General features: G+C 45.8%; 1 protein-coding gene across 2 annotated transcripts in view; it reads right to left on the bottom strand.

Annotated features, from left to right (window-relative positions):
- Positions 1–246: 246 nt before the first annotated feature.
- CAPN11 (calpain 11) overlaps positions 247–26,689 on the bottom strand; it is a 114,508-nt gene continuing 88,065 nt past the window's right edge. For both annotated transcript variants that reach the window (XM_082251650.1, XM_082251649.1), the window contains exons 11-21: positions 23,713–23,894; positions 21,162–21,373; positions 20,671–20,710; positions 19,436–19,501; positions 19,275–19,332; positions 17,211–17,275; positions 15,182–15,250; positions 11,104–11,182; positions 10,824–10,940; positions 3,493–3,548; positions 247–1,403 (exon numbers count right to left, since the gene is read on the bottom strand). In XM_082251650.1, coding sequence (XP_082107776.1) covers positions 1,377–1,403; positions 3,493–3,548; positions 10,824–10,940; positions 11,104–11,182; positions 15,182–15,250; positions 17,211–17,275; positions 19,275–19,332; positions 19,436–19,501; positions 20,671–20,710; positions 21,162–21,373; positions 23,713–23,894 — 971 coding nt within the window. In that variant the 3' untranslated portion in view covers positions 247–1,376. The remainder of the gene's footprint in view (positions 1,404–3,492; positions 3,549–10,823; positions 10,941–11,103; positions 11,183–15,181; positions 15,251–17,210; positions 17,276–19,274; positions 19,333–19,435; positions 19,502–20,670; positions 20,711–21,161; positions 21,374–23,712; positions 23,895–26,689) is intronic.

The following is a 26,689-nucleotide window of genomic DNA, read 5'->3' on the forward strand; positions in this document are numbered from 1 at the left end:
ATCTGAATGTTATTTCAAAGATTCCTCCAGGTTCAGAGGATTGGGAAAGGCTGTAATAGGACTATTGAGTTGGTTAGCACAATGTATCCATGGAAGTTGGAATTTCAAAGATTTAGCCATATGGAGAAAATCACCTGGACCGGTTCTGCCGCTGCGCTGGGCTTGGGCCAACGAGCAGCTTTGATATTTATCGACTTATCTGGTGAGTGAAGATTCTTCAATGAAATGATGATAAAGAGACTGGGGGAAAATCCTCACAATCCTTTTATTGTCTTTTTATCTTTATTAACATGCAGTCTAACAACATTCACATTCAGAGACATTTCACGGATCCCTGAAATATAGCGAGAAGGGGCAATGCCCCCAAACATGAAGGGGAGACTCACCCCCCCAAAGACAGACAGGAGAACCCCATGATGGACGGAGTTGGCCAACCCTTCTAAAAGTCCCATCCCCCCAAAAAAACCCCAGCTAATCCACCCAATAAAAGAAGAGCAGAAACTCATGAGGAAAGATAAGCTGATTGCCCAAAGACAAGAAACGGTCACTGACCCCCCTTCCCTCCTCCATTCCCAGACCACAGACAGTAGTAGTCTTGTGGTTTACAGACTCAGACCTTCGCGTCATTTCACACCTCTGCGTTTTGTGGACACTACATCTTAGGTGCATTCCATACCAAACATTCAGAGGGGTGAGATGGCCCTTAAAGGAAACCTCCACTGAGAGGACTACGTAGGATGTCATTGGTGACCACCTTCTACAAATGCTAATTATCTGGTTATGATGGTGGCCACTGGTCAACAACATCATGACCTTTGACTTGCATACTTGCCCTATATTGATAAACACGTTGGAGGTCTAAGCAAGTATTTTCATAAGGCAACCAGTAATGGAAATCTTAACTATTTGGTAAAGTCATACAATGTGATACATGATATATGTGTTTATAGGGGTTCCCAATGATCTGTGGGCGCACAGTGGCCTCTGTCTGTTCAGCGGAGTGCTCCGTTATCTCTGAGGCCCCACATGAGGATTTCTGGGTACCAATGAAGATGAAGGATAAATAGCCTCTGCATCCCACTTAGTGGGGATCAAACCCCCCCCCCCCCCCCTTATTTCCCTAAGTGATTGCATGGAAGAGTTGTAAGGCACCGGAGAGTCACATCCACTGTTCTGATTGGCTGGCTCTGAGTGATCAGAGAAAGTCTTGTGTGCAGAGGCTTCTGGGTAGATGTGGCATGGCCACAGGTGGCAATGTGCAGAGCAATTGTGTGTAGAGTCCTAGTGATTAGTTCCCTATAGGAGGAAGTTAGTGAGAGCAAATAAACAGGAGTGTCTGTATCCAGGCGGAGCAGGAAATACGGCCATCCGTCTGTCTATCCGCACATTGTCAGCGTCAGCCACTGCAAGAGAAAAAAACATAAAAAGGGTTAAACACACGGCTACTGGTCTCATGTCCTCTTCCACCCCCATGTGGCTATTCTATATATGACACCACTTAGACCTTAAAGGGGAACTACACTAAAACGAGAATGACTATTTTTGCGATCCATGCCCCAAATAGTGGAATTGCTGGTCTAGGTTACAAAAAGGGATTTTAAATACATTTTTTTTCCCATTGAAACCATATCTCTGTGCACACTCCTAAAACTTCCAATGACGTGCACTTACAGGTATGCAATTGCCTATTGTCACATGACAGTGGCCATAGAAATGCATTTACAAAGCAAACATTGTGCTATGAGTCTTTGCAGTGGCTTGTGCCTATCTCTGGAAGTGGTCACGCAAATCCTTTAGTTGGTGGGCAAGAGTGAGAGGAGACTCCCACAACCCACTGTGCACGTCAAGGCCTAAGTGCCAGCGAGGTGTGCGAAAACATGGAGGATTGTAGTACTCTGCACAAATGACACCACCCCCCCCCCCCCTTCAGGACACATAAAGAAGAGCTCTAATTGTACATGAGAGAGAGGATATCTTGGTCGGCAACAGTATTATCAAAACAAAATCTAGCATTTATAGCCACCTAAAGAGGTTCTTCAGCCAGGTTTTCAAAAATGGAAAGTCAGCAGCTACAAAAACTTGACTGAGAAGCCAGGAGACTCCCAGTCTATCCTGCCCACCATGACCTCAAACTGAATGACAAGCCAGGAGACTCCAGGTCTGTCCTGCCCAACGTGTCCTTAAACCTTGACCGACAGGCCAGGATACTCCTGGTCTGTCACACCCATCCATGCATTACCCTTTCCTGACCCCTGCACTCTGTGCATTACCCACTCCTGTACCCTGCACTCTGTGCATTACCCACTCCTGACCCCTGCACTCTGTGCATTACCCACACCTGTACCCTGCACTCTGTGCATTACCCACACCTGTACCCTGCACTCTGTGCATTACCCACTCCTGACCCCTGCACTCTGTGAATCACATATACCTGACCCTGCACTCTGTACATTACCCACTCCTGATCCCCACTCCTGATCCCTACACTCTGTACCTTATATACACCTGACCCTGCACTCTGTGCAAGACCCCCCCTTGACCCCTGCCCTCTGTGCATCACATATACCTGATCCACTCCTGACCCCTGCACTCTGTGCATTACCCACTCCCGACCCCTGCACTCTGTGCATTACCCACTCCCGACCCCTGCACTCTGTGCATTACCCACTCCCGACCCCTGCACTCTGTGCATTACCCACTCCCGACCCCTGCACTCTGTGCATTACCCACTCCCGACCCCTGCACTCTGTGCATTACCCACTCCTGACCCCTGCACTCTGTGCATTACCCACTCCTGACCCCTGCACTCTGTGCATTACCCACTCCTGACCCCTGCACTCCGTGCATTACCCACTCCTGACCCCTGCACTCAGTGCATTACCCACTCCGTACATTACCGACCCCATGCAGTCTGTATATTATATATGCCTGACCCCTACACACTCTACATCAGTGGTCCTCAAACCTGGTCCTCAGGGCCCACTAACAGGCCAGTTTTGCAAGATAACTGAAATACATCCCAGGTGATATAATTTGCTGCTCAGTGATTGCAGTACTTTAGTCTGCATCTCCCCAGGGTAATACTTAAAATCTGGCCTGTTAGTGGGCCCTGAGGACCGAAGTTGAGGACCACTGCTCTACATTACCATACTCCTGAACCCTACACACTGCGTGTTACTCACTCCTGACCTCTTCACTCGTTGCCTTATCTATTCCTGACCCCTGGACTCTGTGCTTTACTTACTTTTCACCCTGTGTTGTTGATAGGCTCATTTTTGGGCCCCTCCCATTGTTAGCTGAAGTTTGCCACACTCAGAACTCACCATGACACGCTGCATGTTCTGCCTTTTTCTTATTCTCTAGGATGTCCAAGGGGACAGGGAGGTTGTACAAGACTCCATCATTTCTAATGCCAGCCCTGACCCTGCCTCCTATGTAGTCACATCCCCCCCCCCCCCTCATGGTAAGAGGATTATCAAACCACCAACTCACCTCTCCTAGTCCCATCTCTGCTGTGCCATTTCCATCATCTATGGCCTTGAAAAACCCTGCAAGATGCAAACACACAATTCATATTGAGCAGGAAACAATGGAATGGCATGGAGACATTAATCATTATTAAAGACCATTTATCCTTTAATCATTTTTTTTTAGCACTGAATGTGCCAATGTACACCAGTCACTGACCACAGAATCCTGAGTATGCTATCAGTTCCATAAATAAAGTGAACATTGAGACAGCACCAGGCATAGATGTGAAAAGCTTCTTCTGACACTCAATATTGTGTTGTACCGCCCTCAATGGGAGCTTGCTAGCTTCATCTGAACCCTCGGCACCATCATTGGCAGCACACATGAAAACCAGTCTGAGTCCTGGGGTTTGTTTCCTTTACCGGAGGTTCTCATATGGTAAGCAGTAGAAGCAGGGTCCCTTTCCCTCTAGCTCAACTGTTCCCCCATGTACAGTGCCTTGCGAAAGTATTCGGCCCCCTTGAACTTTTCGATCTTTTGCCACATTTCAGGCTTCAAACATAAAGATATAAAACTAATTTTTTGTGAAGAATCAACAAGTGGGACACAATCATGAAGTGGAATGAAATTTATCGGATATTTCAAACTTTAACAAATAAAAAACTGAAAAAATTGGGCGTGCAAAATTATTCAGCCCCTTTACTTTCAGTGCAGCAAACTCTCTCCAGAAGTTCAGTGAGGATCTCTAAATGATCCAATGTTGACCCAAATGACTAATGATGATAAATAGAATCCACCTGTGTGTAATCAAGTCTCCGTATAAATGCACCTGCACTGTGATAGTCTCAGAGGTCCGTTTAAAGCGCAGAGAGCATCATGAAGAACAAGGAACACACCAGGCAGGTCTGAGATACTGTTGTGGAGAAGTTTAAAGCCTGATTTGGATACAAAAAGATTTCCCAAGCTTTAAACATCCCAAGGAGCACTGTGCAAGCGATAATATTGAAATGGAAGGAGTATCAGACCACTACAAATCTACGAAGACCTGGCCGTCCCTCTAAACTTTCAGCTCATACAAGGAGAAGACTGATCAGAGATGCAGCCAAGAGGCCCATGATCACTCTGGATGAACTGCAGAGATCTACAGCTGAGGTGGGAGACTCTGTCCATAGGACAACAATCAGTCGTATACTGCACAAATCTGGCCTTTATGGAAGAGTGGCAAGAAGAAAGCCATTTCTTAAAGATATCCATAAAAAGTGTCGTTTAAAGTTTGCCACAAGCCACCTGGGAGACACCAAACATGTGGAAGAAGGTGCTCTGGTCAGATGAAAACAAAATCAAACTTTTTGGCAACAATGCAAAACGTTATGTTTGGCGTAAAAGCAACACAGCTCATCACCCTGAACACACCATCCCCACTGTCAAACATGGTGGTGGCAGCATCATGGTTTGGGCCTGCTTTTCTTCAGCAGGGACAGGGAAGATGGTTAAAATTGATGGGAAGATGGATGGAGCCAAATACAGGACCATTCTGGAAGAAAACCTGATGGAGTCTGCAAAAGACCTGAGACTGGGACGGAGATTTGTCTTCCAACAAGACAATGATCCAAAACATAAAGCAAAATCTACAATGGAATGGTTCACAAATAAACATATCCAGGTGTTAGAATGGCCAAGTCAAAGTCCAGACCTGAATCCAATCGAGAATCTGTGGAAAGAACTGAAAACTGCTGTTCACAAACGCTCTCCATCCAACCTCACTGAGCTCGAGCTGTTTTGCAAGGAGGAATGGGCAAAGATTTCAGTCTCTCGATGTGCAAAACTGATAGAGACATACCCCAAGCGACTTACAGCTGTAATCGCAGCAAAAGGTGCGCTACAAAGTATTAACTTAAGGGGGCTGAATAATTTTGCACGCCCAATTTTTCATTTTTTTGTTAAAAAAAGTTTGAAATATCCAATAAATTTCGTACTACTTCATGATTGTGTCCCACTTGTTGTTGATTCTTCACAAAAAATTACAGTTTTATATCTTTATGTTTGATGCCTGAAATGTGGCAAAAGGTCGCAAAGTTCAAGGGGGCCGAATACTTTCGCAAGGCACTGTAGGTTCCCAGCATTTCTTGGACCCCTTCAATCCTTTTGGTCCCTGTGCAGCAAATCAAATAGAATATTGGCCCCTGGTGGGGATAAGGGGTATAACATGACAATGGGAGCCTGTAGAGTTCCTAGCACTTCCCTTATGGACCCCATAAATAATTTTTGGTCCATGCATAGCATGCCAAATGTATTACAGTAAAACCTTGGATTGAGAGTATAATAATTCGTTCCGGAAATTTGCTTGTAATACAAAGCACTCCTATATCAAAGTGAACTTCCCCAAAATAATGGAAACCCAGATGATTTGTTTCACAACCATTTATAAATCTTTCAGTTTATAGTACATTAAAAAAAAAAAAAAAAAGATTATAGCAATGTGATTGGTTGTGTAACCATAAAATGTCCATCCACAAATGGCGCCTCCACAAGGGGATTGGAAGCAAAATCCAGCAGGAGCTGCAGAGTATAAAAGAGAAGAGAGGCGCCTCGAAGTGTAGCAATATGGTTACATTTAACCACTTTACCACTAGAGCATTTTGCTGTCTTACGTCTGGGCCACTTTTTGCAATTCGGCGCTGTGCGAATGTAACTGACAATTGCGCGGTCATGCGACGCCGTACCCAAACAAAATTTACGTCCTTTTTTTCCCACAAACAGAGCTTTCTTTTGGTGGTATTTGATCACCTGTGCGATTTTTACTTTTTGCGCTATAAACAAAAAAAGAGCGTTTATTTTGAAAAAATAAAAATATTTTTCACATTTTTTTATATGATATTACCCCCAAAAAAGATGTAAAAACCAATTTTTTTTTAAATTTTTGGCCAATTTGTTTTATGCTACATATGTTTGGTAAAAAAATTCACAATAAGCGTATTTTGATTGGTTTGCGCAAAAGTTATTGCGTTTACTAAGGGAAAGATTTCTGTCATTTTTGGTGGGTTTTTTGTTAACGCGTAATGGCGGCGATCTGCGATTTTTTTTTGCGGGACTGCGACATTGCGGCGGACAGATCGGACCCTTGACTGACATTTTTGACACTTTTGGGGGTACCAGTGACATTACTGCAGTAATCAGTGCTATATATATGCACTGTTACTGTAAAAATGACACTGGCAGGGAAGGGGGTAATTTTATTGGAGAGGGAGGGGTTAATGTATTCCTGGTGCTTACTGACGTGTGTGGGGGGAGGTGACTGAGTGACAGGGACAGATCCAGGGTTCAGCTATGCTGAACCCTGAAATCTAACCCTGCCTGTCACTTAGGAGATCCGCCCGCTCTGTTTACACAAGCAGGCGGATCTCCAAACTAGATTCCCCGACGATCGGGGAAGAGCGGCGGCGGTCGCCGCCGCTCCTCCCCTGGCCCGACTCCCGCTGTAACTGAAAACAGCGGGAGCGAGCCTCCGGCGGCGCGCGCGCGCCACGGAGAGAGGGGAAAGTCTGGTGACGTAGACCTACGTCGCCAGACGATAACGAGCCACTGTGCTGCAGTAGCAGCACAGTGACCAGTGGTAAAGCGGTTAATGAAGTGTCAACATTTAGCAACTCACATGTTTGATGAATAAAACAGGCACATCTAAGTATGCAGGTATCCGGGGTAAAGATGTCCACATAGACCGCCCTCCGCACCGCCGGCTCTCACCGATGTCAGCCTGCAGTGGTAACCGGGAAGACTACCCTGCAGAAGAGAGATCTGAAAGCGAGGCTTGAAGTGCTCATGGAGCGCAGTGTGGAAGGGATGACGTTAATGGCGGTGAGGAGGACGGTCTATGTGGACAGCTTTACCCCGGATGCCTGCATACTTAGATGTGTCTCTTTTCATCATCAACCATGTGAGTTGCTAAATGTTGTACCTTTATTAAATGTAACCATATTGCTACACTTATGGCGCTTTTCCACTGCATGGAACCGAACGGTTCGGCTCGCTTTTGTGCTTTTCCACTGCATGGTACCGCATGGTACGGTGTTGGAACGGTTCAGTTCGGTACGGTACGGCGGCGCTTTTCCACTACAGGGAACCGAACGGTACGGCACGCTTAAACAGTACCACCTCAGTTGTGGTTCCAAGAGGTACCATACCCGGTACCATATCCCACAATCCTTTGCATGCAACCTTGACTGTTTGTCACTACTAGCCACTGATTGGTCAGAGAATCATTGTTATCCCACCCACTTTACTTTAGTGGAAAAGCAAACCGTACCGAACCGTTCCAACACCGTACCATGCAGTACCATGCAGTAGAAAACCAAACAGAGCCAAGCAGGGCAGAGTGGAGCCGAGCCGGTACTTGCAGTGGAAAAGTACCACTCTTCTGTCAGTTGTGACGTGAAGCTACTCTTCTATCAAAGACATCGCTTGTTTATCAAGTCAAAATTTATTAAAAAAAAAAATGTAGCTTTTCTTGCAAAACGCTCTCAGACCAAGTTACTCTCAATCCAAAGTTCTACTACATTTGCTTTTGGTGGGGATAAGGGGTATAACCTGACAATGGGAGCCTGCAGAGTTCCCAGCACTTCCCTTATGGACCCCATAAATCCTTTTTGGTTCCTGTACAGCAGGGGTCAGCAACCTACGGCTGCGGGCCGCAACTGGCCCACCACCGGTAAATGTCCAACTTATCAGTGCCCATGATGACCTCACGTGCACCCGGCTCGCAGACATTTTCGCTGCTCTCCTTTTCATTGGACAGGGCTGGATGGGGGCGGGAACTGCTGGAGTAAACTTTTCACATTAAACAGCAGGTGATTGGTTGCCTGGCGATCCTAGCAACCAATCACTAGCCTGTTTATGTTAATAGTTAACCTCAGCAGTTCGCACCCCCATCCAGCCCTGTGATACTGGCTGATCTTTGCTCTGCTATACACCTGTATAAGGTAGGAGAGTTCTACTCACACAGAGTGTGTGTTTGTGGGGTGCAGGGGACACTGCAGGGGGGGGGGGGGGGGAGGAAAGAGGACACTGCTTTGGGAGGCACAGGAAACTGCTATGGGGGGATGGGGGCATAGGACACTATGGGAGTGATGTGAAGGGGGACAGAGGACACTGGGGGGGCGGGAACCACTTCTCGCCTGGGGAAAGGGACCCATTCTCGCCTGGGGAAAGGGACCCATTCTCGCCTGGGGAAAGGGACCCATTCTCGCCTGGGGAAAGGGACCCATTCTCGCCTGGGGAAAAGGACCCATTCTCCCCTTGGGACAGGGACCCCATTCTCCCCTGGGGACAGGGACCCCATTCTCGCCTGGGGACAGGGACCCCATTCTCGCCTGGGGAAAGGGACCCCATTCTCGCCTGGGGAAAGGGACCCCATTCTCGCCTGGGGAAAGGGACCCCATTCTCGCCTGGGGAAAGGGACCCCATCTCCCCTGTAGAAAGAGACCCCATCTCCCCTGTGGAAAGAGACCCCATCTCCCCTGTGGAAAGAGACCCCATCTCCCCTGTGGAAAGAGACCCCATCTCCCCTGGGGACAGGGACCCCATCTCCCCTAAGGGCTGGAACCCTATTTTCCCTAGGGACAGGAACCCCATCTCCAGACCATGCTGGCTGGCAGGGCTGGCGTTAGCAGGAAACTGCTATGGGGGGATGGGGGCATAGGACACTATGGGAGTGATGTGAAGGGGGACAGAGGACACTGGGGGGGCGGGAACCACTTCTCGCCTGGGGAAAGGGACCCATTCTCGCCTGGGGAAAGGGACCCATTCTCGCCTGGGGAAAGGGACCCATTCTCGCCTGGGGAAAGGGACCCATTCTCGCCTGGGGAAAGGGACCCATTCTCGCCTGGGGAAAAGGACCCATTCTCCCCTTGGGACAGGGACCCCATTCTCCCCTGGGGACAGGGACCCCATTCTCGCCTGGGGAAAGGGACCCCATTCTCGCCTGGGGAAAGGGACCCCATTCTCGCCTGGGGAAAGGGACCCCATCTCCCCTGTGGAAAGAGACCCCATCTCCCCTGGGGACAGGGACCCCATCTCCCCTGGGGACAGGGACCCCATCTCCCCTGGGGACAGGGACCCCATCTCCCCTAAGGGCTGGAACCCTATTTTCCCTAGGGACAGGAACCCCATCTCCAGACCATGCTGGCTGGCAGGGCTGGCGTTAGCCACCCTTGGATGCCAGGATGGGGGAGGGAGGTAGTAAAATCCAAATCCCTAGCCTCATGCTCCCTCAGGGAGAACTGGCTTTGTATTAGTGAAGCACCTTTAAGTGAGGTAAACCTGTACTGTTATTACAATGTTAGGATTATTATCTTATTTTCATTTATTAGCAGGTGAATGTGGCCCTCCATACATTCACATACATCTATTCCGGCACTGAAGTGGAAAAAGGTTGCTGACCCCTGGTGTACTGTACAAGCATATGAAATCAAGAATTGGCCTCTGGTGGCCATTGGGGGTATTACATGACAATGGGATCCTGGAAAGATCCCATCACTCCTCTTATGGACCATTCCGATTCTTTTTGGTCCCTGCGTACAGTATAAGAAATAGAATTTTGGCCCCTGGGAGTGGTAACATGCCTCCTATGGCCCCTTAAATCCTTTTTTAAAAATCGCTTAACACATCAAATAAAACTCTCACCCCCTGGTGGTGAAAGGGGGGTATTACATGAGGATAGGTGTCTTGAGATATAATTTCATAGACTTGGAGCAGAGCCTTGTCGAATAGCTGGGAGCAGGGCCGCTGAGAGGGGGGACCACCAGCCCTCTTGTAGGGGGCCCGAGCACACAGGGGGGCCCACACAGAGAGGGGGATTAGTGATGGACAACAAATACAGAAATCTTCCTCCAGCACCTGAATCTGATCTGTCCTCCTCCCTGCTATCAGCTTTTATCTGTTGAGAAAGAGACAGTCGTCCCTCACTAATCCCCCTCCCTTGTGTGGGCCCCCCCCCCTCCCTCCCAGCACTTATCTCTGCTCAGGAGTTTATTTGTAACTTTGTTTCTCTCTCTCTGTCTCTCTGATCACTGAGCTCTAACTGCCCAGCCTGTATATTTTTCTCATCTTCTTTTTTATTTAACATAGTTCTTTTTTTAGATTTAGCAGGAATTATGCGACTTATGTTATATTTGTGTCTGATAATAGTGATTTTGTTGTAATTTTAGCTAAATATATCTTCAATATTTTCTTGGGGGGGCCCTGCCAGGTAGTCTGTACGGGGCCCCGCGATTTCTAACAGCAGCCCTGGCTGGGAGTATACTAAGTAATACATGGTTATCAGATAAGGGTGGCACAATATCGGCACAAGGACTTACTAAACATGGCCTCCAGCTTCAGCAGGCAGCACACAAAATTGTCAAAGTCAATTCCAAGGTCATTGTCAGCATAACGGGCCACCAGCACCTGCATGATCTTATTATTCAGCTTGTACCCTGCAGAGATAGAAAAAGAGGTCAGCGCCGACACAGAAAAATGTCACCTGGGATAGAGAGAATCTAGGAAAGTTATCAGCATAGACAGACAGATGGTAAAGACATCTTAGGACAGACCATGTCCATCTCAGATCGCATACATTCTGACAAATTCGGAGCTCACCTGCATTTTCTAGGGCGATACGCAACTCGTAGGAGCTCATCGTCCCAGATTTATCCATATCGTGCTCCCGGAAGAGAGTCTATAGAAAAGAAGATCAGCCACAAAAAAGGTTCCATTGTTACATTTTTCTCGGAGGAAACAAGTATATAAAAGTTTGTGTTACCAGAGCGGCTGATCATAAAAATAAAATGATAAACAGCATGAAACATAGGCTATTATTGTAGACAAATGTATCCATTTAACCACTTGACCTCTAGACGATTTACCCCCCTTCATTACCAGGCCATTTTTTGCGATATGAAACTGCGTTACATTAACTGAAAAGTGCGCGGTCATGCAACACTGTAGCCAAATACAATGCATGTCCTTTTTTTCCCCCACAGATGGAGCTTTATTTTTGTGGTCTTTGATCACTTATGCGGTTATTTTTTTGCACGATAAACAAAAAAAGGCCGACAATTTTGGAAAAAAAGCAATATTTTTTACTTTTTATAAAATATATCTAATAAAAAAATTAGGCCAATATGTATTCTGCTACATGTTTTTGGTATAAAAAAAAAAAAATCCCAATAAGCGTATATTGATTGGTTTGCGCAAAAGTTATACCGTCTACAAACTAGGGGCTATTTTTTATTTTTATTTTTTTTACTAGTAATGGGGATGATGAGTGACTTTTTTTTTTTTTTTTTTTTTTCAAACAGTGAGTTTATTAAGATTTCAGCACATTACAAGGTAAAAGCATAAGAATGATAAGTGACTTCTAGCGGGACTGCAATATTGCGGCGGTCAAACAATAACTGACACTTTTTTGGGGACCAATGACACTAATACAGTAATTTGCAGCGCTTCAGACCTCTTAAAAAGTCAAATATGAAAATGAAAAATAGTATTCCAAAAAAAAAAAAAAGTCCAAAAAATGTGCAAAAAAGCATGTAGGAGAAGGGTTGAGAAGAATCCCCCACCAGAGGAAGGAGTTCACACTGACCATTACCCTAAAGCAGTGTTCCCCAACCCCCGGGCCGCGGACCGGTCCGTGGATCAAACTGTACCGGGCCGCCCGAGGAACTTTTAATGATTTCACCGTGGTGGCCCGAGGCGCAGAGCATTGCGCTCCCCCCAAGTCCGCCCATTGTGTGACAATAGCGAAGGAAAATTCGCTATCGTCTCACTGATCCTCCTCCTGGCCAATCAGGGAGCGGGTCCTCCCGCTTCCTGATTGGCCGAAAGGCAAACCCCACGCCATTGGCCAAGGAGGAGGCGCCACGGGAGGACTAAGGAGACGCGGGAAGCCGGGGACTGAACTGAAGAGAAGTGAGGTTAAGTGCACGGACAGGTCTTGCAGGGGGAACGGTGGCGCTCTGCATTGAAAGGTGGCACGCTGGCATCTCTACATTGAAAGGGGGCAATGCTGTGGCACTCTGCATTTATTGGGGGCATTGCTGTGGCACTCTGCATTTATTGGGGGCATTGCTGTGGCACTCTGCATTGATTGGGGGCAATGCTGTGGGCACTCTGCATTGATTGGGGGAACGCTGGTCACTCTGCATTGACGTCCCCCCCCTCCCCAGCGGGCCACAGAAAAATTATCAAACGTTGACCAGTCCGCGGCGATAAAAAGGTTGGGGAGCACTGCCCTAAAGGATGGACTACCTGTGCAAGAAAAGGGTTATATACCAGCGCTTATGGAGTTTCAGTACTAAAATGGACTGAATTAGTGGTGTAAGCTGCCTCCAACCTACCTCTGAGGTAGTAGATTAGAAAAATGCAAGAAATTTTGGGACCGGCGCTACCACTTTAAAATTGTGTTTGTGCAATTACCATGCAAGGCTCACTCCTGCACCATCATTATTTTACTCTTTGCCTTCCTGCAACACAACCCTGTTCTCCAGCGAGCCGCGCTTCAAAGGATTACACGCAGCTTTATTTTCCGTCTGCAGTCCGTGCGTGTAATCCTTAGAAGCGTGGCTCGCTGGAGAACAGGGTTGTGTTGCAGGAAGGCAAAGAGTAAAATAATGATGGTGCAGGAGTGAGCCTTGCAGGGTGGAGAACTTGTGGTAGAAACACCGTGACCAAGGAGTGTCGAGTCACCGGCCTAAAGAGTGCGGTAAGCAGCGGTGTCTTTGGTAGTTTATCTACCGACGCCATACATTGTTTTTAGCACGGATCACAACACGTGGTATTTGGCATTATTAGCACTCGGCACTTTACATATATGTATAATTAACTTATGATATTTATGATATGGTACACTGAGCACAGCCCATTTTAAACTTATTGAAGTTTTAACAGCACGTAGCACCTTCTTATGGTTTGTACCACAAGCACTATATGCACTTTTGTATAATTGCACAAACACAATTTTAAAGTGGTAGCGCCGGTCCCAACATTTCTTGCATTTTCCTACCTGTGCAAGAGTAGTCAATAAAGCTTAGGCATATCGCATTCCAACTCTCCACTGCTATGGCATCAAGGATCTTCAATAAAACGGCATATACCACCATATATAGACTCATATGATAAATATATGTAGAGATAAGCAGAAAAGAACCTCATTGCAAAGTATTACTCGGAAGGATTTTTTTTTTTTTATTTGTAAGCTCCAAAATACTCACAATCAGAAGCATAAAAACCGTATGCAAGTCCTCATATGATAGCTGATGTTTCCATCCAACAGTAAGGCCGACTAACCAGCATGGCGACGTCATGTGACTTAGCTCCTTCCGATGCGTTTTGTCATAAGCAGACATCATCAGGGCCGTGGCAACGTACGTGCCCATTACTAATTTAATAGGGTAGCGGCCAGAAATGATAAATCAACTCAGAGAAACAAGAGCAAATCAACAAAAAGCAGCCCCGGCTTTTTCATTGATTTATCATTTCCGGCCACTACCCTATAAAATGAGTGATGGGTATGTACGTCGCCACGCTCCCGATGACGCCTGCTTATGACGAAACGCATCGGACGGAGCTAGGTCACGTGACGTTGCCACGCTGGTTAGTCGGCCATACTGTTGGATGGAAACATCAGCTATCGTATGCGGTTTTTATGCTTCTGTTTGTGAACATTTTGGATCTTACCAATAAATAATTACTTATGAGTAATACTGCACAATGAGGTTCTTTTCTGCTTATCCCTACATATATCTATCTATCATGAGAGTCTATATATGGTGGTATATGCTGTTTTATTGAAGATCCTTGATGCCATAGCAGTGGAAAGTTGGAGTGAGATATGCCTAAGATTTATTGACTACTCCTGCACAAGTAGTCCATCCTTTGGGGTAAGGGTCAGTGTGAACTCTTTCCTCCGGTGGCGGAATCTTCTCAACACTTCTCCTGCATGCATTTTTGCACATTTATGGACTTTTTTGTTGGAATATTGTTTTTCATTTGCATATTGGAATTCTTAAGAGGTCTTAAGCGCTGCATTTGAGTGTTAATATTTTGATGTTCCTTGATCAGGATTATAGTGTCAGCAGCTTTTCACTATATTATTATTTATTTTAGTGCGGGTGATTTCTATTTTTTTCGTTTTTGGTGACACTAATACAGTGATCAGTGCTAAAAATATGCACTGTCACTGACTGGTAAGAGGTTAACATCAACGCCGATCAAAAGGTTAAAATGTCTTCCTAGTCAGTGCTTGTGCACTGTGGGGGAGGTGCTTTTACTAGGGATAGGCATAGATCCTTGTCCCTGCTTTGCAGAAACACAGGATCAATGCCTTCCCTACTGACAGAACGGTGATCGGTCTTCTTTACATAGACAGACTGCTGTTCTGCCGGTGTAACGCACTATCGCCTGCTGACGGCAGACATCGAGTCGAGTTGCAGGACGCCAACTGTGTTGATGGAGGAATCGAGCGATTTCCTTTCAAATCCCGCCATCTATGGCCAGCTATATAGTATGTTTGGTGTACCCATTAAACCCTCTGTGAACTTTCATACCATGAGCTCACAAAGGGTTATCAGCTTCGCAAGAACACTTTCATAGGGTTTCCTTCATATGGCTTATGAAACAACAGTAAAAAGTAAAGAAATGGACTATTATTACTGAACTGTCAACTAGCGGCTCTTACCAGCCAGCTCCGAATCTTATTCCAAAGTATCTGAAATTCCACAACGCCTAGTTTCCCGCTGCCGTCTTTCTGTAAGGAAAGAGTTAAGGATCTGCTGCGAATACTACAAAAATCTTAACGGGAACCCCAACCATAGGAGTGTTTACAGGGCGTGCCAGATGTGCCTGGGCACACCCTAATCACCCCATGCACATTAGCATTATCACACTGTGTGTCGGCAGGAAGATGGAAAAAATCCGTCATAAGAGAAGGGTTTACGCACTTCTCTTTCAATGTGGTGGCAAGGAGATCAATGGGCCGAGGTCATATATGTAGATATAAATAAAATGCGGCGCTTAATATAGTCCACAATATGATGAGTCCACACTCAGGTGATATGTTATGCATCCATATTCATAAGACACCTTGACACGTGAAGATATAACATCACTGGTGAACAGGATTGGAACAGTAAGCACCTTCACCACATAGAAAGAACCAAATGGCCTCTTACCAGATCCTGGTGACCACTGTTCTCACAGTGGTCGTAAGTACCTTAAGATCTTAATAGAGATCGGTCATGAAATACTCCAAGCAGAGTCCCGGATCATCCAAAGTGAATAGGTGCAAAGAAACAATCCTCCCATATATCAAAAAGACAAAGGGGGGGGGGGAAATAGTGCAGCACGTTCCAAATAAAAGTAAAGTTTATTTAAAAAATGCACTCACCAAACATTGAAAGGAAATCATCAGCAGTTAGTAGTAGTCACAACCGCTATACAGCGGTGTGTTCCTTCCGGCTTGTGACGTCAGTATACGAGCCAGCTCCGCCTACATGTTTCGCAGGCAACTGCTTCATCGGGGGGGGAGTGGCCAATCGCAATAGACATCACTTATATAGCGGCTGACCCAGGAAGGAGGAGGAAAAAACGTCCGTAGATACTCCCCTTTATACAAATAAGGGACGGAAACAAACTCCCTGGACCGCAAGCATTATACCATGGAGCGCAAGCCAGATATGCACCAAAACCCGGAAGCGAAACCATTAATATACAAATTAAATACAACAGCTTAAGAATAGATGCAAAATGCCCCACATCTCTGATAAGAGAAGAGAGATAATGCTGCTATAGCTGTATAAAAAAAGAAAAAAACAGAGGAGAAGGGCAATCTTAATAAAAAGCATCCGATATACCTAATACCAGATGTACCTAATACCAGATGAACTAAGACAAAACTATTCCAGGTCAAACTGATAAAAACATCCGGTCCTATAAGCAAAAGACTATAATCTATAGAGCCAAAAGTTCCCAGGATGTTTGATTAATAAAATGTATCCATAAAATATTAAGTATAAAAAGTATAATAAAAAATCCCATGAAAGAAATTTCTTTAAAAATGTATTAATTTATTACCCTTTATATCTTACTGTTTAGGTCCCAATGTAAAAAGATTATTGTCACTGGGTACCAACTCGAACGCCAGTCACAAGCCGGAGGGAAAATAAATCAAAACTAATACAATCCTATAAATACAAAACCACATTAAAAAATGCTAGCTGTTATTTATAAAATAATTAACGTCAAGTTCCACATTTAAGCCAGATGTCTTGAGATGTCTCAACTGGTAAATCCATCTGGTTTCCAGTTGCGAGATGCCCCTACGTAGATGACTACCCCTCCAATTTGGTTTAAAATGATCGATGACCATGAAGGAGGTTCCGGAAGGGTTCCTCCCATGGCACCGATCGTAGTGCTTGGAGAGATTATGCTTCGGAAAGCCCTTGCGGATATTGTTAATGTGTTCATTCATTCTGATTTTGAACTCCCTAATGGTACGTCCAACATATATATGTACACACACACACGTGTGTGAGAGCTTTAGGGTACACACCCTAATTCAATAGGCTGTGCACACCTATGACCCCAACACAGGACATTCACAGGAAACGGTGGTTGCAAGTTACTAGGATTAAAAGGTGCGATTGATCCTATATAGCAAGAATCAGCTAATCCCAGAAATGTCACAGTCTGGCAGGAAAGAAGGATACATCCATCAGGTTGACCATCTGTCGGCAGGACTCCATACTGAAGCCATCGGTTTTCAGGTCTTTGTCTAGAGAGAATGGGAGACAAATGGTGAGAGTCAGACCTCAGAGACTTAAGTCTTACATACTGTCCTTCACCAATAGTGCTTAGATTTTGTTAATTAAATGATTTTCTCCACATATTGAAGAGAAGAAGAGACCAGCGAGATCTGCACGCCAGAAAACACAGCTCACTCCCCAGTGAGACTAATACTCCAGTACACACAGCTCACTCCCCAGTATCCATGTCACCAGTGAGATTTGTACTCCAGTACACACAGCTCACTCCCCAACATTTGGTTAACCAGTGAGATCTACATTACAGTACACACAGCTCACTTCCCAATGAAATCTATACACCAGTTTTCACACCTCCCAGTATAAATGTCACCAGTGGGATCTGCACACCTTATGTCACCAGTGAGATCTCCATTCCAGTACACACACCTCATTTCCCAGTATCCACGCCACCAGTGAGATCTACACTCCAGTACACACAGTTTACTCCCCAGTATCAATGTCACCAGTGAGATCAGCACTCCAGTACACACCGCTCACTCCCCAGTATCCATGTCACCAGTGAGATCTACATTCCAGTACACACAGCTCACTCCCCACTATCCATGTCACCAGTGAGATCTACACTCCAGTACACACAGCTCACTCCCCAGTATCCATGTCACCAGTGAGATCAGCACTCCAGTACACACAGCTCACTCCCCAGTATCCATGTCACCAGTGAGATCTACACTCCAGTACACACAGCTCACTCCCCAGTATCCATGTCACCAGTGAGATCAGCACTCCAGTACACACAGCTCACTCCCCAGTATCCATGTCACCAGTGAGATCAGCACTCCAGTACACACAGCTCACTCCCCAGTATCCATGTAACCAGTGGAATTTGTACTCCAGTACACACAGCTCACTCCCCAGTATCCATGTAACCAGTGGGATGTGTACTCCAGCACACACAGCTCACTCCTCAGTATCCATGTCACCAGTGAGATTTGTACTCCAGTACACACAGGCACAGCTCACTCCCCAGTATCCATGTAACCAGTGAGATCAGCACTCCAGTACACACACACAGCTCACTCCCCACTAACCATGTCACCAGTGAGATCTACACTCCAGTACATGCAGCCAACTCCCCAGTATCCATGTAACCAGTGAAATTTGTACTCCAGTACACACAGCTCACTCCCCAGTATCCATGTAACCAGTGGGATTTGTACTCCAGTACACACAGCTCACTCCCCAGTATCCATGTAACCAGTGGGATTTGTACTCCAGTACACACAGCTCACTCCCCAGTATCCATGTAACCAGTGGGATTTGTACTCCAGTACACTTAGCTCACTCCCCAGCATTTGTGTAACCAGTGAGACCTACATTACAGTACACAAGGCTCACTTTCCAATAAAATCTATACTCCAGTTTTCACACCTCACTCCCCAGTATCTATGTCACCAGTGGGATCTGCACACCTCGTGTCACCAGTGAGATCTCCATTCCAGTACACACACCTCACTCCCCAGTATCCACGCACCAGTGAGATTTACACTTCAGTACACACTTTACTTCCCAGTATCCATGTCACCAGCGAGATCAGCACTCCAGTACACACAGCTCACTCCCCAGTATCAATGTCACCAGCAAGACCAGTACACACAGTTCACTGCCCAGTGAGATCAGCACTCCAGTACACACAGCTCACTCCCCAGTATCAATGTCACCAGTGAGATCAGCAGTACACACAGCTAACTCCCCAGGATGCAGGTCACCAGTGAGATCTTTACTCCAGTACACACAGCTCACTCCCCACTATCCATGTCACCAGTGAGATCAGCACTCCAGTACACACAGCTCACCTCCCAGTACCCATGTCACCAGTCAGATCTACACTCCAGTATAGCACAGTGACTCACAACTCACTGTAACACATCCCCCAGACACCTGACTCACCAAAACCATATCCCCAGACACCTGATTATTTTGCTTCCCAGGAGCCCATCTTCCACTTACGTCTGGACACCACTCTGTTGAGGATGGTCTTCAGCTCAAAAACACTGATCTCCATGTCCTTAGTGGAGAAAACAGACAGAATTAATTATTGTTGCAGACAGGTTTTCATGGATATAAATCCGGCACATATCTGATCAGATAATCTCAGTCAGTCAACTCACATCTCCTGCCAGCTGCCGAAACATAGCCTTGAAGGAATCATCCACATCATCTTCTGAGATCTCTTCCTGAGAAAGATACAAGGCCACAAGATAGGTCATGTGTGAGGACAACTCCATATTCTACCCCAGTGTGCAGATACTGAGCTCTGCTGCCCCCTATCTGTCACCCTGTGTAAGTGCAGCAAAATATATAATTCCTTACAGTATTAACTTGAAGAAACAAATGGACAGAGCCGCAAAGAGCCCAGAGGGACAATATTAAAATTAAAAAGGGAAAAATTTTACAAATTTGAAACCTATATACTGTATACATATAGGAATATGTGGCTCTGGTGAGATATTAAAAGTGTAAGCTTCTCTGGTACAGAGACTGATGTGACTGGCTCAGTGTTCGCTGTATACACTGTGGAATATGTCAGAGCTATATATAATAATAATAATAATAATAATAGTGTTAGGACTATGGTGGGAACATTTGAGTGTAAGCTCCTTTGGCACAGGGTCTGATGTGTGTTGTAAAATTTGCCACAGCCCCGGGTGAGGCTTGTGTCTGCCGCCCCTTCACCCTTCTTTTTAGATGCTGGTATTTAATTTAATAATAATTATATTTTTTATATTCTTTTTTTTTTGGAACCATTCATTATTACAGGTTTTCATACATGTTTTCATTTACATTGATTTTTATATCTCTTTGCATCATACTCTTGAAGAAGCGGATAGGGTTCCGCGGAACACGTCACAATGCCAAGTGGTATTATTCATCATGTCTATATCAATTATGTATTTATTTTTTATATACATTATCATGTAATTGTATTATTATGTATTTACTGTATCTATCATGAATTGCTATATGTCACTTCATATATATATATATATATATATATATATATATATATATATATATATATATATATATATATATTTTTTTTTAGTTCATTCAGGAATTGTTTTTTTTTTGCATTTATTTTCGCTGTATTGTGCTTTTTCTCTAACCAACTTGTTAACGTATGTACTCTATATATCTACTTTGGTAAAGTGGTTGGCCTCACTCAAAGTCCCATGACCTCCTTTATATATTTATTTCTATACATATTTTGGGATGGAGACCCCCCACTGTGGTTGCTCCGGGTCACTAAACTGTTTTTAGTGTGTTGTATATTGCTGAGATATTTGTCTATATGCTATACAAATGAATAAAAAAATGAAATATTTCTCCTACTGTGGCCTCTTACCTGGTCAGGTAGATCTGCGGTGACTTCCTCATCAAGCTCCCTAAAGAGAGGAACAAACAGGTTAGGAAGAATATTGCTCCCCCAAATGTCAACCCCCTAAAATATTTTGCAGAGTTGAACACAAATAAAACCTTTTGCTGAATGTGCAACTCCTAGACAGACTGAAGACAGAAGCTTGTGGCAGTCAGCAAAGCTTCTTTCAGTCTTGCTGATTTTAGCTACCAGTAAAACCATTTAAACTGAACTGTCAGCCTATTTGAAACTTCAGCTGGTTTGCCTTCACACAAGAGTTTAGCAGTTCTGGTGCTTCCCTTTATGTTGTGTCCACATTCCTGTCTTGAACGCCAGTTTATTACACCAAGCCATTCTAGGGAATCATGTTGGCTATTGATCTATTATACATAGTATGCTGCCATTGGATCATTGCCCATTGCAGAGTCTCATCTGGCAGAACAGAGGAGACAATGATACATAGCTCTCTGCACACTCACTGGATCTCTGAATTCTTCTCTGTGAATATTCGGAGCACAAAGTCGCCCTCTTTGTGTGGCTCGAACGTTGATGGGACAATGATGTACTCTCCGGGGGGCAGGCGGATCGGGTTGCTGACTTCTCGCAGGTTGATGAAAGTTTCTGAGCGGGCGCAGGACTGGTGACGGAGGAAGAAATCCTTCTTGAGATGGACGTTCTGGCAACCTTTAAACTGTGGAAGAGGAAGAGAGAAGATCAGCTAATTAATCTAAGAAGAAACTGAGTCGGCTTCCCACAGCCACCAGAGTCTTCCATTCTATCAGCTTGGATCTGAAAGTCTGAATCTGATTGGCTTATTTAGCTTACTTTGATTAATGGAAGGTGGAAGGACATATGAGATCTGAACTAACCTAGAAGTGTCCAATCATGGTCCAGAGAGCTCATAGGTTCCCATCAACAAAAGTTGTTAATTTATTGCCGACAGTGTATTTCCCTGTCTGTACCCTCCACCTGCCCACCCCAGACCAGTCTCTGTTACCGTCCTCCTTTTCCAGACCCACCTCTCCTCCTGTCCCTTCGGTCACAAGGGTCATCCCTTCTCTGCTTTCCCAAAATTTACTTTCCATCCCATCTTCCTTTCCCAGACCCACTCTACCCTCCTGCCTGTCTTGAATACCCCCGCCTACCCTTCTACTGTCCACTTTCTTCAGACCTGCCTGCCCTCCTACTGCCTTCCCTGAGCGAGCCTGCCTTCCTGTTCCACCTGCCCCAAACCTGCCTGCCCTCCTGTCCCCTTCCCCAGACAAGCCTGCCCTCCTGCCCCCTTCCCCAGACAAACCTGCCCTCCTGCCCCCTTCCCCAGACAAGCCTGCCCTCCTGTCTGTCTTCCTTAGATATTTTTCCCTTCTGTCCACTTTTACCAGACCCACCCACCCTCCTATTTGTCTTTTATAGACCAGCCTCCACTTTGGTAAGCCAATTACAGACCCACCTCCCCTCCTCTCTACTTTCTCCTGACCCAACTTCCCCTCCTCTCTACTTTCTCCTGACCCAACTCCCCTCCTCTCTACTTTCTCCTGAACCAACTTCCCCTCCTCTCTACTTTCTCCTGACCCAACTTCCCCTCCTCTCTACTTTCTCCTGACCCAACTTCCCCTCCTCTCTACTTTCTCCTGACCCAACTTCCCCTCCTCTCTACTTTCTCCTGACCCAACTTCCCTCCTCTCTACTGTCTCCTGACCCAACTCCCCTCCTCTCTACTGTCTCCTGACCCAACTCCCCTCCTCTTTACTTTCTCCTGACCCAACTTCCCTCCTCTCTTCTTTCTCCTGACCCAACTCCCCTCCTCTCTACTTTCTCCTGACCCAACTCCCCTCCTCTCTACTTTCTCCTGACCCAACTCCCCTCCTCTCTACTTTCTCCTGACCCAACTCCCCTCCTCTCTACTTTCTCCTGACCCAACTCCCCTCCTCTCTACTTTCTCCTGACCCAACTCCCCTTCTCTCTACTTTCTCCTGACCCAACTCCCCTCCTCTCTAATGTCTCCTGACACAACTCCCCTCCTCTCTTCTTTCTCCTGACCCAACTTCCCTCCTCTCTTCTTTCTCCTGACCCAACTCCCCTCCTCTTTCTCCTGACCCAACTCCCCTCCTCTCTTCTTTCTCCTGACCCAACTCCCCTCCTCTCTTCTTTCTCCTGACCCAACTCCCCTCCTCTCTACTTTCTCCAGACCCAACTCCCCTCCTCTCTACTTTCTCCTTACCCCAACTCCCCTCTCCACCTTCCCCAGAACAGTTTCGGGTCCTGTTCACCTTCCCCCAGAGCAATCTCCCCTCCTGTCCACCTTCCCCAGAGCAGTCTCCCCTCCTGTCCACCTTCCCCAGAGCAGTCTCCCCTCCTGTCCACCTTCCCCAGAGTAGTCTCCCCTCCTGTCCACCTTCCCCAGAGTAGTCTCCCATCCTGTCCACCTTCCCCAGAGTAGTCTCCCCTCCTGTCTACCTTCCCCAGAGCAGTCTCCCCTCCTGTCCACCTTCCCCAGAGCAGTATCCCCTCCTGTCCACCTTCCCCAGAGCAGTCTCCCCTCCTGTCCACCTTCCCCAGAGCAGTCTCCCCTCCTGCCTATATGCTCTTCCCAAGGCTACCTCACCACCTATTAATTAGGCATCCCACTACAAATGCAAAAAGAAATCCCCAAAGTCAGGTTTGAATCCACCTTAAAAAGTTAGTGTACGTACCTCGTCCGGCACCTGAAAGGATTAGGAAAAAGAGAAGAGACAATGTTACAAAAGTTGAAAGGTCTGCTCACATATAATTTTCACATTACACACAATGCAGTGTTTACAATAGAGTATCATCCACCTTTATAACATGCAGGAACCCTCTACAGACACTGAATACCTGTCCAGGCCTTCATTCCTCCACCTTATACTTTTTACTCTTCGCAACCCCCCCCCCCCCAACCGTAACCCTTTACAGACCCACCTAATATACAGAGAATTAGTAACCTCATACATGGGGTTTTATCCACACACCAACCCCCTCCCCCTCATTCCACCATCATCCGGGATTCACTCTTCTACCCACCTCATACACGGCAAAGCCAATGGTGTGCATGTCTCCTCCGGCCTTCCGCTCTTTCCTGCGGTTCTTCTGCATGAGGGCGACAAGGAAGCTGCAGGCCAACTCATTATCCTCCGGGTCATCGTCCTCTTCCAGCAATGTAACCTTAAACTGAGGATTTATCCAGAATGTGGCTGAAAGCAGAAATGTTGTAAGGAGGTGAGCAATCTAAGAGTAGCAATACATGCAACACAGATAGGACTCAGATGAAGCAGAAATGTCTGCCTGGAAGAACTTTGAGAACATTTTAACAGAAGACCAGGTGGCAGCCTTGCAATCCTGGAATAAAGCCTGATGCCAAAAAGTCCAAGAGGTGCTCACGGATCTACTGTAGTAAAATAAGTCTTAACAAGAAAGGGAGGAACCCGGTCCTAAAGAATATAACTTTGATTGAGGGTCTGACTGAGCCACCTAGAAATGTTGAAACAAAAATCTAGGATGTCCTTCCGAGGACCATCTAGAATGAAAAAAAGGTAACCAGTCTTTCTAAAGAACTGGTGGCTGAGAAATAGACTCCTACAGTTTAAACTATATCCAGACAATTTATGTACATTTCCTTTTGATGAACTAAAGCCAGACAAGGGGGCCAGAGAACAATGTCATAAAAGGTGATGGCTACAGCAAATACCACCTTGTGGGTGAGAGTACAGAGGGGGGGTCACTAATGTGTTCAAATGTTGGTTTCCGACACAGAGAGAACATGATTGAGGTGAAAAGCAGAAACTACCTCAGGCAAGGAAGCCTTAGGTCTCAACGTCACACCTTGTACTGTACTTAAAGTGGTTTTAAACCTATATATATATATATTATATATATATATATATATATATATATATATATATATATATATATACACACACACATATATACACTCAGTGGAGTGCCTCACCTCAAGTGATACACAGAGAGGAAACAAATCATCCTACTTGAGTTGTACCTGTTTATCTGCAGGTGTCTTCCCTATACAGCCATTCAAAGTGCAGAATTAACAGAATCTTTCAGCTCTAAGAAGCAGGGGGCGGAGAGCTGAAGTTACAAAAGTGAGGAGAGCTCTAAGAGTTGATTGGAGGGAAGGGACACACCCGTTTTACACAGCAGACAGGAACAGAGCTGAGGCTGTCAATCAGCTAGAGCTCCCCTGTCACCTTTTTTCTCATGGTGTCAGGAAAAGTTGTCAGAAGTGACTCATGCTGATAGTAGTAGATAGAAATAACAGTGTCCTGGTTTGAGACAAGCACACACTATAGAGCAGTGGTGTCCAAACTATGGCCCTCCAGCTGTTGAGGAACTACAAATTCCCATCATGCCTAGTCATGTCTATGAATATCAGAGATTTACAAAGCCTCATGGGAAGTGTAGTTCTGCAACAGCTGGAGGGCCGTAGTTTAGACACCCCTGCTATAGAGGGAAATGCTTTGTTTATATTTTAGGTCTGAGGTTTAGAACCACTTCAAGAAAGATAATGCTGCCAGTTCAGACATTCACCCCATAGAGGTGATGGCTACAGCAAATACCACCTTGTGGGTGTGAGTAGAGACAGGAATGTCACTAATAGGTTTAAAAGGTGGTTTCTGACTCACAGAAAGAACATGATTTGGATCTCAAGGAGTCACGATGTAACTGATGGGAAGTGATACATGGGGACCCCCTGTACAAAAGGTCCTAATCAAACAGTGAAAGGTCAGTGGTTTTTGAACCGCTGGTTCAGACCCAGCTGCAGGAAGGAGAGGCTTTATCCCACAGAGATGCTCCTTGGTTGTAATCCCCTAGACTACTAACCAAGTGAAGTTCTGATAGATAGACCTTGTGGGACGTAGGCTTCCTAGCCTTGATCCTCGTAGGAATTCCAAGATGCCCCTGTCCTTTAGAATCTGGGCTTTAAAAGCGATGCCATTAAAGCCAGTGACCGTAAAGACTGTAAAACAGAATGGCAAATCGGCCCTTGGGACAGTAGACCTACAAGGTCCAGAAGGGCCCACAGTACATCTGCCAGAAGTCTCACCAGGTGGGTGTACCACACATCCACCTGGGCCAACTTGGAGAAATTAAGATGACAAGCACGCCCTCTATTTTGATCCTGGGTCAAAGACAAGGAGGGGAGGAAATATATACAGATTTCATAGAGCCCCCAGAGCATCCACTGTTTCCACTAGAGGATCCTTGCACCTCAATCCAAATCTCTTCAATTTTCTGTTGAACTTGGGAGGCCAGGAGATCCACAGAATTTACAGAAAGAAAAAAAATATATCCAGCAAAATCAAGTACAATTAAAATGAAAAGCTACAGTACATAAATAATATTTAAATATACACAAAAGGAAACCATTAAATACAAAGAAGAATATATGAAAAAGTTACACTAAATACACCCCCCCCCCCCCAAAAAAAAAAAAAAAAAACTCTTAAATCAGTTAAAAAGTGTAGTTTCAAAAAAAAAAAAAAAAAAATTGCCTAAGCAGTTCAACAAGCAACACAGAGCTTTAAAGGCAAAGCCAGTCATGCTGCAGCTAAATTCATTTTGCTAAAACGTCTCTTATCACTTATCCCCATCATCTAAAGAGTAGGGATAGACAGATTATCGCCAAGGCCGATATGCACTTTCCCCGATATATCGGTATTTGCCCCGGAACTGGCCGATATTGCCAATATCCCGGTGCCAGCCAGCCACCCACAACCATAGGCCTTGTACCAGCCAGCCTGCCACAGGCACTGTACCAGTGAGCCAGCCAGCCACCCACAGGCCCTGTACCAGCCAGCCACCCACCCACCACAGGGTGCCAGCCAGCCAGCCACCATAAGGTGCCAGCCAGCCAGCCACCATAAGGTGCCAGCCAGCCACCCACCACAGGGTGCCAGCCAGCCAGCCACCCACCACAGAGTGCCAGCAACCCAGCCAGCCACCACAGGGTGCCAGCCAGCCAGCCACCCAC

Source organism: Pelophylax lessonae (genome assembly GCF_965119305.1).
Source record: "Pelophylax lessonae genome assembly, chromosome: 3".
In the NCBI taxonomy this organism is placed as follows: domain Eukaryota; kingdom Metazoa; phylum Chordata; class Amphibia; order Anura; family Ranidae; genus Pelophylax; species Pelophylax lessonae.